This window comes from Miniopterus natalensis, chromosome 19, assembly GCF_054644295.1.
Source record: "Miniopterus natalensis isolate mMinNat1 chromosome 19, mMinNat1.hap1, whole genome shotgun sequence".
NCBI classification, from domain to species: Eukaryota; Metazoa; Chordata; class Mammalia; order Chiroptera; family Miniopteridae; genus Miniopterus; species Miniopterus natalensis.
Genome location: NC_142099.1, coordinates 24,692,478 through 24,710,248, shown reverse-complemented (window position 1 = coordinate 24,710,248; position 17,771 = coordinate 24,692,478). Strand labels below are relative to the sequence as shown.

General features: G+C 44.3%; 1 protein-coding gene across 2 annotated transcripts in view; it reads right to left on the bottom strand.

Moving 5' to 3' along the window:
- The window catches only part of PTPN14 (protein tyrosine phosphatase non-receptor type 14), a 147,485-nt gene that overhangs the window by 65,641 nt on the left and 64,073 nt on the right, over positions 1-17,771 (bottom strand). For both annotated transcript variants that reach the window (XM_087827908.1, XM_087827907.1), the window contains one exon: positions 12,693-12,862. In XM_087827908.1, the coding sequence (XP_087684034.1) occupies positions 12,693-12,862 (170 nt within the window). The remainder of the gene's footprint in view (positions 1-12,692; positions 12,863-17,771) is intronic.

Below are 17,771 nucleotides of genomic sequence, written 5' to 3'. Positions count from 1 at the left end.
TAAAAGGTTTAAATAATATATTCTGAATAGAGAAAATACAACCTGGCCAAAATCCCTGCAGAACCTTGTGTTCTCCGTTTTCTTCATTCCACGCCCCCCACCCATGACGATGTATTCTACCTACTTTGCAATTCTTTCATTCCTTCCCAGTTCCTCAAAATCCACCCTAAGCGTCTATAACATCTGTTTCCTAACATCAAACACCAGCTGTAGCTGAAAGAACACCAGGATGCAGTTGCATTCCACTGAACCAAACCTAAGGGTAAGAATCACCTGTGGCACTGATTAAAACCAGATTTGATTCTGGAAGTCAGGAGCAGAGTACCAGAAACTGCCTTTCTAAAGACTGCCACAGGCAATTCTGATACATGCAGATTAAGGACCACACCTAAAGAATCAAAGGGCTCCCAATTTCTTAAGCTGTTTTTCCTTTCATAACCATCACTTACCAAAAGGCCATCATCTCCTTCAATAATCTTTCCCTGGAATCTGTTTACCTTCCTCAGACTACACCCTTCTTCAAGTTATAAATCCTGCAAGATTAGCGTCAGGTCGGCCCGGCCTCTCCTGCTGCAGCTGACCTGGCTTCGAGACCCTGACCAGCTGCCCTGGCCATCTGGAGGCTGGTGGCCGGGCCTGCCTTACCCTGTTTCCTCGCTCTCACCTGACCGCCTCAATAAAGCAGGACCAGCCTGGGCCCTCTGGGCTGGATCTGCGCCCTGGGATGGGACTGGCGTGAGGGCAGGGAACCTCCTTGGGGAAGACATGCTTATGAGAACCACAAATTAATTTTTCCAACTAAAGTTTTTTGCTTAAATTCGTTTTTGCAATTTCATCTTTGGGAAGTGCCTGACAGAAAAAGGGGCAAATCTGAAGTCATCAACATCCTCAAATCCTTTGTCTCTTGAGGGCAATTTTTTTATTTCTGGAACTCGTGAGTCAGCATCAATTTTGTACTCGCTAGAATTCCTACTAAAACAGGATTTACAGTGATTTGGGTCTGCTAATCACCCACTATGTACTGAGCCCCTGGGTGGCACTGCAATGTCCCCACGCGGCAGGCTGCACTACTTCCCAAAATGCTCTTGCACCGGACCTTTTCAGTTAGCGACAGCCAGGGGTGAGCCTTCCAACAGGTGACACACGCCTACCTGCACAGCTGCCTGAGGAATGTGCCAATTTCCCCAATACCTTCTAGTGTGTCGTTTGTATTTAAAAAACAAACATTATTTGATTACCTACTGTGATAGGTGCTTTCTGAATTAATCCTTATTAATAGCTATGCTAGTATGTTCTCCTGATTTACTATAACACAAATGATGAGTTTGGGGGAGTCTACAGAGCCTGACCAAGAAACAAATACCAAGAGCCAGGTCTTCTCACGTCAAGGCTGTGCTCCTACCATAGCAGAGTTTTGTTTTTGAACTGTATTTTATTCCTAGCTGTTATTTCCCTTGACAATTAGGATGAATAACTGTTCTTTGCAGGCTCTCCATCCATCATTCCAAACAGACAACATACTCTAGCAGGTACATAACTTGCATTCAAATTTTCCCATCAGTATCCATCTCTTCACAGTTGGCCATTGATTTCAAAGATCCAAATTACTGACCTTTGTGAGCTTTCCTCAGATCTATGGATTTCTCTCTTTCGTTATCATCGCAAATGTCTTCTACCTTCTTCCAAACATACGTCCTGGCCAAAAACGTTTGTTTCTAACGTTACATCATCTCCATGATTTTCTATTAAAGCATCATGTGTCTGACTTGCACTTTTAGTTAAACTTATGTAAAATTTGCTGGGCCCGGCCGAGTGTGGCTCAGCGGTTGAGCGTCAACCTAGGATCCAGGTGATCGGGGTTCGATTCCCGGTCCGGGCACACGCCCGGGTTGCAGGCTCGATCCCCAGTTGGGGGCGTGCAGGAGGCAGCCGATCAATGGCTCTTTCATCGATGTTTCTATCTCTCTCTCCCTCTCCTTTCCTCTCTCTGAAATCAATAAAGATATATTAAAAAAAAAAAAATTTTGCTGGGCTTGGTTCTGAAAAACTGTAACACACTTTTATGCTGGAGAAGCCTCTACTCCCTCTCCCAGGGGCAGCACAAGATTGACAGGCTGACCCTGAAGGGGAGTTCGGCTCGAACACGTTGCAACACGTCCCCTCTATGACGACTCCTCTACTTTCACCAACTACATCAGAAAGCAGTATCCTTCTTCCATAGTCACGCCTAGGAACCTGACACTTGCCGACACCTTTCCACTGTGTATTTCCAATGTCTCCATTCTCTAGGCCTCTAAAGGGCTTAGTGTCATCTGAAAGCTTGGCACTTTCACTGTGTGCCCAGGGCTGCAGCTCACTGATAAACATGTTAAATAAAACCCATCTGAGTTCCAATCTCCACATAATACTCACTATTTAAAGACTGTTCAAAGAAGTGCCTGTTTCCCCCTACCCTTTGTTTCTTGTCTAAACTACTTCCTTCCCTTTGACAAAACTCATCTCTTCCAATTCCACAGTGTCTCCTTTGGTGTCGCAGGGGGGGGGAGGGGAGGACCGGCAAAGGCTTTTTGGAAGTTGCAATAAATCGTATCCATGGGCTCTCCCACATCGCAGGCGTGGTTCACTTAAAACCATTCTAGTACTGGCTTAAGAGCCAGGCTTCTGTCACTAAGCGGCTGTGTGACTATGGGCAAAGTCCCTTTAACTCCCTGGTTCTCAGTTTCTTTATCTGTAAAATAAAGCAACTGGCCTCTGTAATCTGTGGTGTTCCATGTCCATACAGAAAAAACTTAAAGTAAAGCTTAATCTGTTTGATAGGCAGCAAACTGTGCTTCCTCAAAGAGGCTGTGTTTGCTTAGGATTTGGGGCATGTTAGGTTTTGGAGATTTTGTTTTTGGTTTTGGGGGTTTGTTTGGGGTTTTTTTGCCTACAGGGCATTTGGTACCTTTCTGGTGGATGGAACTTTTCATGGGTAATCAGATATGATGCAGATATTGAAAGAAATTCAGAGAAAATCTGAAAAACCTGAGCCACGTCTCTGCCGCATAAAGTACAGGGACATGTCACTGGGCACTCCAGTGATTTTACATAGAAACGATGTTTTCAAACAAGAACTAAAGAGAAATGATACATCCAGCTGCACCCTCTACAGTCTCTTGTGAGTGGCTGAGTGGCATCAATCTAATGGAGCCAGCCAGGGATGGGCTGGTCCAGCACTGAGAAGCACTTGGAGTTATTCGAAAGTGTAAGTGTCAGAGGTCACCACCTAAGTGCCCGCAGGGCTGGCAGTAACGTGCAGGTGTGAATGCTGCCGACTGTAAGGCTGTGGGGAGTTGGGAACTGGGGCAAACTGGACTGTATGTGTTTGTCTATGAAGCATCCAAACTCAGTTCTTTAAAAACGGTCCAGGTGAAACAAAGCCACCTATGGACCAGCATCAGCCCTCGTGGGACCAGTTTATAATATCTGGCTTTCCAGGTACTCTAGTCCTCTGAATTTCTCTGCTCACATGTCAACAGAGCTTAAACTTGCTACTCTGGTAAAGCTGGGGAAGGGGCGCAGGAGGGGATGTATTTCTCTGGCAAAGTAATTCATTTAACAGATGAAATCTCCACTTGTGAGTAGTAAAACTTCTATGAGAAAAAACAATCTTTTTTAAAAATTTCCTTCCTTTTTTTAAAAAAAAAAAAAAAGTCTTTATTGATTTCAGAGAGAAGGGAGAGGGAGAGACAGAAACATCTATGATGAGGGAGTCGTTGACTGGCTGCCTCCTGCATGCCCCTGACTGGGGACTGAGCCCGCGACCCGGGCATGTGCCCTGACCGGGAACTGAACCGCGATCTCCTGGGTCCTAGGAAGATGTTCAACCACTGAACCACACCGGCCAGGCAAAACAATCCTTTTTAAAGACAATAAAAATAGTGCCCACTTCCTAGGGTATTAGTGAGGACTGAAAATCACTGAGGATATGCCAGCCACTGCCATCATTAAGGTAGCTCTCCCACAGCACCTCAGAGAATCGAAATATCCTCAAGCTGGGGAGGGTCAGGCCTTGCGTTGGGTCAGACAACAGCCACACCATAAAGCGCAGAAAGGGACTCTGTGTGTCCTGGCTCCTGCTCTGCTCAGGCGCTGGGGACCAGTGTAACGTGGGAACACACAGCACAGCTATCCATCTCCTCCTCCGTCCCCACCGCCCCCCGCGCCCAACTCCAGGTCCCAGCACTGAGACTCCAGGAACGACAGGCAGCCAAGAATCCTAGAGCATCTATTTCCCGTGCCTCCCTCTCCCCACAAGGTGGTGTGTGTTTTTCAAAAATCCGTTATTGAAATTAACATTGCCACCCATTATAATGACACCCCTCCAAATCCTAAGAATCCCTTATAAGGAATGGATGTCTTCTAAAGCTTCAGGAAGCACAGCTGGCGTGCTCTGACGTGACAAAACACCTCTTCCCACAGCTTCTGTTTGTTTTTCCCCTCTCCCCACCCCTGGGCTGAAGGTAAACACTGCCCTGTGGGATCATCGTGTGGTACTCAGCTTCTGAGTAAATAGAATAACCTAAAATTTTAATCCATGCTCTACTACAAGCCTTTACCATTTCATGGGTCAAATGTTGAATCACTTGGAATCAATGAATGAGCGAATGAATAAACGAATGAATGAATCTTTGAAAATCAAGGAATACACAAGGATAAAACTAACACCCTGGCTTAAGAAATTGCTGGCCTTCAGAGATTGTTGGCTCCACAGATTCTTGTTTGCTTTTGAGAAGTCCAGAATAGATCATCGAACACCAGTAACATGAACCATCTGATTAAAAACGAGATAATTTTAACACTTTGAAGGCAAAAGGTGTTTTCGGAAGTACGGCTTCCCCTATTTTTTTATAAACTTGGCTTTACTAATTAAAACATACAGAAGCATATCTTGCCTTATAAAGGGTGAAGGTCAAATGTCAGATGCATTAGAGAACCCTAACATTCCACGAAGGCTCCCTCTGAAACATAAATTATGCCCCTGATGTATTTCCTTTTGAAATTCTGAGTTTTTCCTTCATTTACAGGACACCTACCTGAACAGTAATGTCAGCTGATATTACTAAAGAATACTGATTGTTTTACTATTTGTTTCCTCTCCCTAAAGGGAAAGAATAATAAACAGTCAAGCTATGCTTAAAGGTTAACTTTGTTTTATCTGTCTATACCTCACTGCTCTAGTGCCTACGTAACTACCTCCCTGCATATCTTGCAAACTGTATGTTTTTCCTGGGGTGACGAGAAGCAGCCCCCTGCATTGGGAAGACTTGCACAATGAAGTAGGCACGGCACTCAGGAGTGCTCTTGATTTAATTAAGACAGGTGTAAACTCTGCGGGGTCCTCTTTTTCACGGTAAGACACGGGGAAATCCTAGCTGAGGACTGAGAAAAGCTGAACAACGAGCTTCCCTAAAGGAGATTACACTGACTTTGTAACAGCTCCCCAGACTCTGGAGGATGTTCCAGTGAGTCAGGTCCAGGAGCAGAAATGGTTACCAAGGCCACACATCTGTCTTCATATTTGCATAGATAGTGAACATTTTATTTTTGTTCCCCTGCAGGCTTTCTGTATTTACCTCTTCTCTTTGATCACACCCATCGCACGGATGCAGATCCACCCAGCTGAGAGCAACTCACATGGTAACAACAAAACAAGCAGAGGTGCATGAGCGGAGGGAACGGAGGAGGCTGTCCTGGGCAGGACTGGCACCATACTTTGCAGAGTCCAGTGAAAAATAAAAATGTAGGGCCTATTGCGCAAAAATTATTAAGAATGCCAAGAGGGCAACAGCAGAGCATTAAGCCAAGTTCTGGGCCCTTCTGAGCAGAAGGCCCTGTGCAACTAACCGCACAGGTCACCAGCCCGTAGAGCTGGTCCAGGTCCTGGTCCTGGAAGACACCTGCCAGGTTCCTTGGTTTCAGTAACCTTTAAGGACGACTCAAATAAATCTCCAATAAACCAAACACACGGAAATGAAATAGCTGCTCAGAGATACAGATCTTTGGGGGAGCAGCTGAGATCTGTTCATTCTTACCCTCCTACTGACCAGCAAAATGCCTAACATGCTTAATAAAGGTTGAAATAAAAAACCGTGTGAACGGCAGCTAACATTTTCACCATCCAGACTCCTTTTGGGAAAGCAATTCTTCTTGCCTCCAAGATTGCTCAGTTGGTTACACACAGCCATTTTCCTCCGTCATCTCATCATACATTACATTAACCACACAGAATAATGTTTGAGATTAAATCCCAGTATCAACAGCGTCTTAAAATATCTCAACTATCTGGCAGGAGCAACTGTGCCCTCAATCATCAACAGAGAGAGAACAAGTTCCCATTCACCAGCTGGAGCTGTTCAGGAGGAGGTTCTGCGATTCTCAGCGAATTCTATTATCCAGGGAACTCAGGCGGCCTCTGACATGGGACTGGAAGGGCGTCCCTATTTCCCAGCCCATGGGGACACTTTAAATAGCCATTAAAATGGCATTTCAAAATAATAAAAGAACTCAAAGAACTGGAGGAACAAAATAAATGGTGCTGTAAAAGGAAATGGCAACATTACCATAATTAGAGCTTTTAAAAGAGACACTAACCACTGGTTGGACACTGACTTACTTCCAACAGCAGTCGAGGCAGATGGCAAGAGTTTCCATGGGGAAAGCACTGGTGTTTGTAAGAAAGACATTTGAAAGGTCAATGCAACTACATCCTGAAACCTAGTTTTAAAAAAAAATCAAAACACTCTTTTGGACTTTATGGAGATGTTAGGCTTCACCTGGTCTGACTTGACCATCAATATGCCACTGGGCCCTGGCTGTGCGGTTCAGCTGGTTGGAGTGTTGTCCCATGAACCAAAAGGTTGTGGGTTTGATCCCAGGTAAGGGTGCATACAGTAGGCAACTGATCCATGTTTCTCTCTCTCCCTTCCTCCCTCTCCAGAAATCAATAAAGCATATCCTTGGGTAAGGATTAAAATTATAAATAAATATAAATATAAATTATATAAATATAAATTATGTAAATATATATAAACATAAATATAAGCTATTGGCCCAAAAGTGTAATTGGAAGAAAAGGGGCCCCTATCACAGTCTAAAAATGTAAGAGCCTAACTCCTTTGTCATTCACCATCACAAAAAGACGAACTTACCCTCTTTACAGTGCCTACACAGGGCAGTTTTCAACTGGTAAGGAAAGAAACCTTACCAGTGAGTTCTTCCCAGACAGGAAGGACATTTACTTAACCCTGAAGAATGTCCCCATACAATCCCATACAGAGATTAAGTATTTTTTAAGTCTTCCCAGAAATAAGTGCTAGGCAGTTCAACCCAGCAGACTAGCATAGAGTCTCACTTTAGAGAAGCTGGGAGATGTACAGAAAACACAGAGGTAGCTCCCACTGGGTGGAGGGAGCCTGGGACAGGTCCCACAGCCCAGGAGTTTTGGCCAGGTGCACGACAGTGGGCTGGGACTGTCCTTAGAGTGCGGAGTGGCTGTGCTGGGTACAGCAATGGTTCCATAGCTTTAGTTACATACAGAGCCTCCCCACGAGGAGGGTAGACAGCCCCACCTGAACTACAGGCTGCAAAGCCACCCTGGAAAAGAAGGAACGGTTATCTGACCTCAATGGAACAATTAAAAGCTCCTCTGCACTAAGCAAACATACCATTCCACAGTGAGTAATGCAAAGACAAACACATTTTGGTAAAAGGAAAATGTCCCAGCATTAAATTTTTTCAAACCATGCACACATAGGGTCAGCAGCTTAAACTTCTGAAACCTAAATTCCCTCTTCAGAAATTGCTTTTTCGTTGAAAAGTTTTCTCTTTAGTGTTAGGGAAAAAAACCTCAAGAGGGACTTCCTCACTGGAGAAAGACTTGGAAAAACCCCAGAGCTAAACTAAAAGCAGTGATCTTGGCCAGGAGTTCCCTGGCTTCCCCTTGCTATTATTAAGTATCCTTCTGTTTGACTAAGAATTTCTCCACCTCTCACAAGCCATCTCTTTACTTTCTGTGTCCAGAAAAAGCTGAAAACCATGTGTTTATAGTGAGCCTGTTGCTATGCAAATGATTAAAACACATTACAAAAATCTTTCCTTTGAGTCAGGGGAAGATGAGCTCCTGAGTCCCTGCGCTGAAGAGAAAAATTGGCAGAAAGGGGTATGAGAAGCAGAGCGAAATGGAAAAAAAAAATGATGGCCCCTTCCCTTGAGTCATTTTAACCAAAGGTTTGGGGGGAAACTAACACTTTTAAAGCCCCAAGGTAATATGTCTTACAGTGTGGAGTGGGGTTAACAAGCTTTCGTCTTAATCGTTTTAATTCCTATGGTTTCATGACGCCTCCTCCATCTGTCTACGAGGGTGTCCTTTCCGCCAGTTCCTTCACACTTCTGCAAGAATGGCAGACGTTTGTTCCTTCTGTGTGTACTCCTCTGTGTATTCTCCTTTTATACCTTTTGTCTTCTTCAATAATCACCTAAAACGAGGGCCTGAGTTGCCCATTTCTCCCCCAATGCAATGGCTGTGTCTTGGCTGACTTCCCTCACTTATGAAGAGATTTGTTCTTCACAAGTTACATGCAGGAGATGAGATGAGACACAGTGAGTCAAAATTAGTGTCAAAAAAACAAAGCTGCTTGATTTTCTAATTCAAAAAATATCTGGACTTGATCATTTTAATAAAGTCCATTGCCTTCTAAAACAGTTTGCAGCCGACAACATTCATGAATTTTTACAGTGTTGTTCTGTATAGTCTATTTTGTTGTTGTTGTTAATACTCATCTGAGGATATATTTTCCGTTGATTTTTAGAGAGAGTGGAAAGGAAGGAGGGAGAAGGGAGGGAGAGAGGGAGAGAGAGAAAGAGAGAGAGAGAGAGAGAAACATTGATGTGAGAGAGACACATCGATTGGTTGCCTCCTGCACATGCCCCAACTGTGCCAGGGATTGAACCTGCAACCCGGATACATGCCCTTGACCAGGAATCAAACCCAAGACCCTTTGGTGAGAGGGGTGGTGGAGCAATGCTCTAACCACTGAACAATACCAGCTAGGGCTGTACAGTCTATTAATCTGCAAGTTTTCAAGGATGGGTTTGTCTCGGGATAAGAAATGAAATACATGCCTTTTAAATATATCTTCCTTTCACCCCCAGGTGTCTTCATATATATGGGTTCACACACACATCAAACTAACAAACAGTTTAATTCTAAACTCTGTCATTCTTCAGAGAGAAGAAACGGCTGGTCCTGACTAGTGCTATAGAACCTGTTTCACTCTCAAAGAGAAGTAGCCAAACCATTGCAAACATGTGTTGGGTAAAAACAAGTTTGGTTGGCTCCAGACAAAGGCTTATTTCTTAAGCACAGATGGCTGAATGGTTGCCTCCTCCAGCGCTTTTGCCCACAGTGAAAGACAGATTTCTATTTCTAATCTATGCAAATACCTCACTCTGTGGGCATCACAAAGACTAACTGTTTGGTGTCAGACACGGCAGATCCCAGGTGCTCTGAGACGCCAAAGCCCATCTCCCACCTGAGAGGCCTGGGTGACTCGGCTAGCATCGGGTAGCAGGGATGGCTGCAGAGTTAGTCACTGACCCGCCTCCTTGTGAGCCACTCCTCTGGAATCCCGCCCCACCGACACTGCTTCTCCTCGGCTGCTCTGCCTGGAAGACCGTCTCAGCGTTCAGATGGGACCCCAGATGCTTCTCAGACCTCCCAAGACTGCTCAGCTTTCCCTCCCCCAACCCAGAGAGGCTCCTCATGACTCTGACCAGCATTCTTCACCTTGAATTCAACTCATCTATGTGTCTACAACATCAAACCCAGAAACGCTGAGCATTTAAAAATGGGATTCTGTCCAAACCAAGTCTCCTTTATGCTCTAGGCTATGTGCCTACCACCCACGGAAGGTCTCACTGAGTCACACCTGAGTCATTGCTGGTGGCCCTTAACCTTCCCAAGTGTATCTTGGTCCGTTTCTCTTTCCTTCTCCCTCTATAAATTTTCCTTTCTTCACTTACAATACCTTTCTCTCTTATTTCTCCATCTCCCCAGGTTAAGTCTTTGATTTGCTCTGACATCCCTTGGCACATTCCAGTTTAAGGCCCCTGGGGGCAACAAAAATTCCTGCAGTGCCCACACACACACACACACACACACACACACCCCTCCTCGTGCAAACCCAGCTCCTAACTTTAAACATCCTTTACCATAAAAAGAAGGTTATACCTGAAATCTACATAGTTTAGTTCCAATGTTTAAGTCTAAAAATGTCCTTCGAAGTTTTACATTATTTTCTTTGTTAGTTTTTCCTGAGCAAATGATGGTAACCGAGTTTGCTTCAGAATCCAGTGTTAGAAAACACTCTGCCCCTCCTGATCAAACTTCATCTTAAATGGATCCAGAGGACTGAGCACAAAGAAATTCTAAAGGAAAGGGAAAGCAGTGTATCCTAACCCCCAGCCTCAATCACCACCACCGTCAAAAATTCTTACTCTTTACCTCACATTTGCAGATCTAAACACTTTTTGCTTTGTTTCGGCTTATGAATGCAAATAATGCAACATTAATTGTGCTTACCTGGAAAATCTAAAACTATAAAGAGCTTTAGAGGTTAACTAGTGTATTGATTCCCAAGGAAAGACGAACATCAGGACCACCTGGGGAATATTATTTATTTTAAACAATACAATACATCCCCCTAATCCTCAGCCTTAGACATTCCAATTCAGACTTTGGGTACAGCCCTAGAACCTGTATTTATAATAAATACTCCAGGTAATTATGATATAGCAGGTCCTGGTCTGATTAAGCACCTGGTCTATTCCAACCTCCTACCCCATATGGCGCTCTCCTCCATGGGACACCACGCAGCTATCCACTCTGTGCCAGCACTTCCAGACCCGGGGCTCTTGCCCTTTTATAGGTCTGCTTGTTCCACTTTTATATGGGCTTAACTATTAGAAATCGTGTCCCTATGTAAAGCCAAGTAACCAAAGTTTCTAAATTCCTTGCACTTCACTCATTATCAGCCCCACTTTGTATTCCAGAGGGGACACAGAATTGCTTCCCCGCAGGTCTTCAAATATCCGAGGGCAGCTACCGCACCCTCTCAAGTCTTCATTTTTCTAAACGACCTGATTCCTTTAACTTCATGAAGCACAATATCTGAGTCCCTCCCCATTTCAACCCCTCTTCCCCAACAGCAGGCCTTACGGAATAAGTCTGTCTAAAGTAACAACACTTCATGTTCTTCTCACGGATGCCTTTTCTTCCGAATTGCCTTCATTTATAGCCCGTTTCATTCTTGTTACTCACTGCCTTGCAGTTAACAGTCTGAGAGCCACAGATGGGCAAGTACGTATTAACCTAATGCTGTGTTCCTAACTGTGTCAAGAACTCGGCGAGGACTCAAAAGCCAGCGGAAATCATCCACTTTTGAGGCATAAATCATCTCTTGTACAGAAAGGACTTAGATAAGTGAAATAACTTGAAAACAATGGACGACTGTATACAACCAACTGCTTCGAATGAATGACACCTCGAAGACCAAACACAGGTTTCCTGGGTCAGACCGTGAGCTGTCTTGTGGCCTCTGTTTACAGAAATGCCACCTATTTAACAAGAGTATTTAAAAAAAAAAAAAAAAAAAAAGAGGATGGCAGCTATTACCTCAAAATGTATGTAAAAATTTCAACTACATGCCGTTTCAGAAAGTTAAAATCTAAGAAACTACACATGCAATAATCAAGTCCAATGCTGCTTGTTCCCTTGTTTCAACAGGTCGCTGGCACTGCATCCCACGCACTCTGAATGGCACAACCCGGCGAAAAAGCAAAAATCAGAGAGTTTAAGCAATTCCCTTATTACTGCAAATAATTATTTGATGAGGAGACACCCCCGTCCAGGACATTTTAATGGAAAACTCTTACCAATAAGTGAACTATATACTAACACCAACAAAAGTGTATTTGTTTCATTCATAGAATCGCAGGCTATCAGAGCTTGAGGAACTTATCAAAATCTTTCTCTGTACAGATCAGGGGGAAATATTTCAAAGACGGAAGGTGATTCTCTCCAAGGTTAAGCAGCCAATGAGCAGAAGGATGGGACCAATCCCCAGTGGGTCTCCCTTCTCCCATGGCTTCCTGCCTCCTCTTGGTCAACCTCGGACAATCAAAACTCTTGTCCTCTCAACGTTTTCCTCACATCTGCTCCCATCTTCAGCTACTTCTCAATCCTCAAATCCAAAGTCTGAAGGTACATTTTGTTTGGGGACATTTTGAGGGAAGGAGTGGACTAAACAGTAAATAGATGGTTCACTTCTGTATTCGATTCTAGCGTATTTTCCCCATTAGTCTTCAACTAATGCTTCCATGCTGCTAGACACGAAATTCTCCCTGACTCAGGATCACTGCTGTCTTATGAGCCTTGCAGGGAATTGCCAGAGTTAACTACACGGATTCAAACAAATATCCTAAAGCTGAAAAGCAACTGGTAAAGAATCCCCATCTATGGCACCCTCTCCCCCACTACACACACACACACACACACACGCACACACACCCCTAATCAACCAGCTCCTCTACTTCATCCGAAGCCACACCGCTCATCCACACCCTTACATGGAATGCAGGAAAAATGCACCTACCTCGTGGCCTCTTGCTGAAGCCATGACACATTTGGCACATAGAACATGACTCCGAAGAAAAGCAGAGGCTCATTAGCAAATTTGTCCAGATGTTTCTTCAGAGGTTTCTCCAGCTCCACCCATCGTGCTTGCTGGCTCTTGCTGAGAAACCAGAGGCCAAAGTAGTGCGTCTAGATAAAAGCGCAAAACAACATCAGTGCATGCTTGCAAGGGCCTTCCCAAGACCACACAGGAGACCAGGCTCCTGGGCCTCCCATCACCTTCGGTTCTCAGCCTGTACACGAGCATTCAGCTTTTACTTTCTGACTGTGGGACAAGTTAAAAAGAAACCACATGGACACAATACTGTGATCTACTCCGAGTATCCAGAGGCAGCATCCACACCCACTGCTACTGTTTGTCTATGTGGGCACCGACGCACCCATGTCAGGTAAAGGGGGTGGGGCAGGGCGGGGACCGTGCCGACTTTTCCCCTCAGATCTCAAGGCTGACTTTGCTGTGGTTTCTGGGTGCCTCGTGATCTCACATGGAGTATGCTGGCAAAGATAAACACAGTTCTCACGCCTGCTGCAAAGTGACTGATTACTTACTCAACTCCTAAGACAAAACCTTCTAGCAAATGAAAGCTTCCACAGTGTAGAATATTTTCATCCAAGACCAGTTTTTAACTGAAAACAAATTCACTCCTTTTGACCTTTAATGGAGTCCTTTACAAACCATCACCTTGATCATTTTATTATACATGAACTGCAGCAAACCTCTCCCATATGAAGCTTTCAGACTGGAAGGGTCTCCTCTTTCCAGCTGCCACAGCCCCCCGCCCCCCGCCCCCGTGGCTGTTCTTGGCTGATTATGGTGGGATTTGATAGATGAAAGTGAGATTCTCACCCTTGGACTTGAAGCCTCACCCAGTTTAGTTTAGAACGACGTGCGCAATGATTTAAACAGGTGCTCTGAGGCATCCAATCCTGTCTTCATATTAATTAATGCTCAGATTTCAGGATTAGCACAACAATCGCCAAAAAATAGATCACTGCTTTTGAAGCACTCTTTCATATTTCAATTATAGCCTTGAATGCTTTGCAGCACACCTGGAAACCTGCCTTCAAAAGAATGTTTTCAGGACAATGTCTAATTTCCAAAGGCATTCCTGTGCAGATGTTCCCCCGCCAGCTGGCTGCCCCCGCTTCGATACCGTGGATCGACCACGCCGCACGCTACCAAAACCTGCCGGAAAGTTCTGCCTCTGACTTTACTAGAAAACCAGATACGTCCTTGCCGCCGTACAGCTACAGACCCAAACAGTCTACAGGATATTTTTAAATGATACATTCAGATGGGGGCAGCAATCCGATCGCTTTCCTCCACGATGTCCCAAAGGGCCTTTTTACACCAGAAGTCTATGTATTTCTCGAGCAATGAAATGCCAACAAACAGAGCCAAGGTTCTATTTCTATCAACTCAGACAAACTGGCCTGAGTGAATCCCGAGCCTGTTGTTCCTTTCCCAGCTCCGGGGAGTCCACGAGCTGTTCCAGTGTGCCTGATGACATAGAGGAAGTGAAATGTGGCCGAGTTCAAAGGAAGCAGGCTTTGAAGTCAGCTCATCTCCCAGCTCTTGCACTCCCTGCCTCAGCGACTGAGGCCAAGTTACTGCACCTCCTCGCGTTTCAGAGCTTCTTCATCTGTAAAATGGGGGTGCTGATTACAGGGTGTAAATGAGGTGATGCCTATCAACTGTGCGGGGGGGGGGGGGGGCGCCTGTTAAGTAACCACTTCATGAGTGGTGCCTTTGGTTGCTGCTGATGCTGCTTCCACCAGCACCATCGTCAGGGACTAAAGCAGGCAAGCCTCAAGAACTTTGTTCATCAGCACTACTATCATCCCCATGAACCAGAGGGTTGGAAAACAGAGGTTATCTGGAACCAAACAGGAAAAGGTAAGCAAAAGTCAAGCCGGAAAGCCTATCAATAACACAAACATCTAAAAGGTATAAGAAAAAATAATAGTCACAAAGCAGTGCCTCCCCAGGATTTTCTTGAGAGTCTCATTGTAGGTGCTGGTAGAGCCCTGAAACATCACTCAGATGCTGTGCTAGGGGATCTGTGATGTAGGCTCATAAAATGAGGTAACCTGGGTACTTAATAAACTGGGAAAGGAGCCAAGGCGGTTGGTTCTGCATTATACTGAATTCCTTTAAGGAGCACAGTGCCGTAGAAGGGTATTTGGGATGGCCAGCAGTGAGTTTGCATATAATAAATGAGGTAATATATGTAAACAGTAATGTGCTATGCAATAATTATTTTAGTTGGAAAAGAGCCCTTTTATAAGCCTGGGTGGAGAAAGGGGGGGCAAACCTGACGGTTACTTAACAGACCGACCATGATTTATTATCTTTCACTAAAAGTAGTCTTGACATTTGGGGGTATAATTTTATGGGCCTTACTTCATTCAAATTATAACATTCACTCAAATTAGTAACATCCAAATTATAAAGGGCCCACAGTAACTGCATAAACATTCTACGGTTAATTTTTCAAAAGAAAATTAAAAAAAAAAAATTTTTTTTACTACTCCCATGCTTTAAAGGCCAGTATTTTAAATTTCTTTTTCTCATTCCCACCCACCCAATCATTAAACCCGACCTGATCTTTGCCCCCCCAAAAACCCTGAGAAGGAATATTCCATAGAGTACACATACGCACCCACACGCATGCACAGATAAATGCCCACACTGGTGCATACATTGAAAGGGGGGGTGACAGGGTGCAATAGAAATCATGCAAGGAAACAGACTTGAGCCATCATTGGTAGTACAGAGCTCTAAATAACAAGGCAAACCACTTCTAATGCAAAAGCATCCCTAACTCATAGCATAAGATTTTGTTGTTGTGACATAGCCTTTCCCATAGGACACAGGATATTTCAGGGTGATTCATTATGCATTTACCCAATAAAAAAATTAGGGAACTACTCAAAATATGGGGTTTCCAATGCAGGGTAGAATTGGATTAGACAGGTAACCTAGTGGACACAGTTTCTACCTACTCATAGCCAGAACAACCTAATTTTAGAAGTGCTGAATTCAGTTATCAAGTAGGAAGCAAAGTCCATTCATGAGCTCCCCATCCCCACACTGTTCTGTGAAGCTGTGTCCAAAGTTACCTTCTCCATTCCCACCCCACCGCCCTCATTCCTCCTCCAGCTATATCTGTGTCTGGGGTACTCAGCAGAGGAGAAAACCCATCTCAGAGTTCTTACCCTGCTCTATTCGAGTTTACGGTGCAGCGCGTTTATTCTGCCACACAGGAAATGCAATCAGAACCTAACAGCTCACTTAAACTAACATGTGCACCAGCCAACTTCCTGTGTGTTAGCCAAGGGTCCCCTGTTCCCATCAGGCCCAGCTGGGACCACACCAGGCCTGTTCACAGCTGACTTGCCAATTTAAACTCCATCTGAATTCTGGAAGCTGAGCCTCACTGCTAAACACCGCCACACAGTTGAGGAGAGCGTGGTGGATGATTCCAGTGAGAAACCAGCTCCTCCAAGATCAAAAGGATCCCACTGTGTTGCCCAAGTAAATGCGGGGAAGACTTGTTTGGTTTATCTCAGAGGCACCCAACCTAAGCCAGGTCAGTCTCATCCTCACCATACCTCTGGGTGAGCTATCACTCCCGTTTCATTTTAGTTTTCTTTGGAAAACAGCTCTGGTGCCCTGAATTCTGCAATGAGTTCATTGCCCATGATGAGAAAAGAAGACAGAAGAACCAGCTCCCAGGGAGAGAGGAACCAGTTACTAAACCAGTTACTCTGAATCGGTTAGTAGAAATGCACCAAGAAACAACGCAGGGGCGCTGCACTAAAGTGGCATTTTCATGAGAAGTTTCCTGGTTTGCTTCGTTTGGAGTTTTGCATTTTAACAGAGGAAGCAAACGTGTACGCATGCATTCAAAAATACGCATCAGGGGCAGAGTGGTGTGTGAATACTTTAGTATCAAAGTAAGATCTCTCCTTTGGTGTCATGAAAGACTGTAGTGGATAAGGGTCTGTAAAAACAGTCTGGAGAGTTTTGTGTGTTTTTTAAAATATGTTTTTATTGACTTTTAGAGAGAGGGAGAGAGACAGAGAAACATCAATGTGAAAGAGAAGCATCGATTGGTTGCCTCCAATGTATGCACCCCCACCAGGGACCCGGGTATGTGCCCTGATCCGGAATTGAACCAGCGACCTTTCAGTGCATGGTATTACGTTCAACCAACTGAGCCACACCAGCCAGGTCCAGTCTGGAGCATTTTTTATTCATGTTCATTTATTTGCAGAGATGGTGTTATCCCCCCACCACACTGGCTATTAATAGGAAAAGATTTCTTGGGGGGTTTTCCCCCCAGTTTTACTACCAATGGCACAGCTTTAATGCTATTTGTAAGGGTTACAAACACAGTCTTGGCAATTACTAGGGATTAAGTCCATGATCTTATCTCAAGCATTCTGAAGAGTTAATCATCCAGAAGCAAAAGTTTAAAATATTTTGCATGAAGTTGTAATGGGTTGCCTGCAGTACCCAGTATTTCAGTTGTAAAATCAGAAACAGAGCATTGGTATGCCTCCACATAAAATACACAGAAATTACATAAAGCACTAAAACTTTCATGAGGCATGGAAAATACTTCTAAAGATGTACAGGCAGACTGAAACGGCACATCATGCAATCACATTCCAAGGGCTTTGGAAAATAAGCCACTGTACATCAGTTGGATAATTGTAAAAAAACAACTTGTGTGCAATCAACCTCTACTCTAGGTAGGTCTGGGATTTCCAGAGCTGACACATCTATAATTACCAACCACACCATCTTCATTTTCCTACCCATTCTCTTCGTAAAAGTATAAGAAAAGAAATTGCCGAGTAACATAGATCCAAGAAGCAAATTTCATAGCCAAAAAAACATCTTTCTGAGTATGCAAAAAGACCAAGACTTACAAGTTAAGACTGGGGATATTATTTCACCTGCAATCTCTATGTCTAGAAAACAGACATTGGTGTCAATTTCCCTCAAAAAACTGATATTAAGCCAATA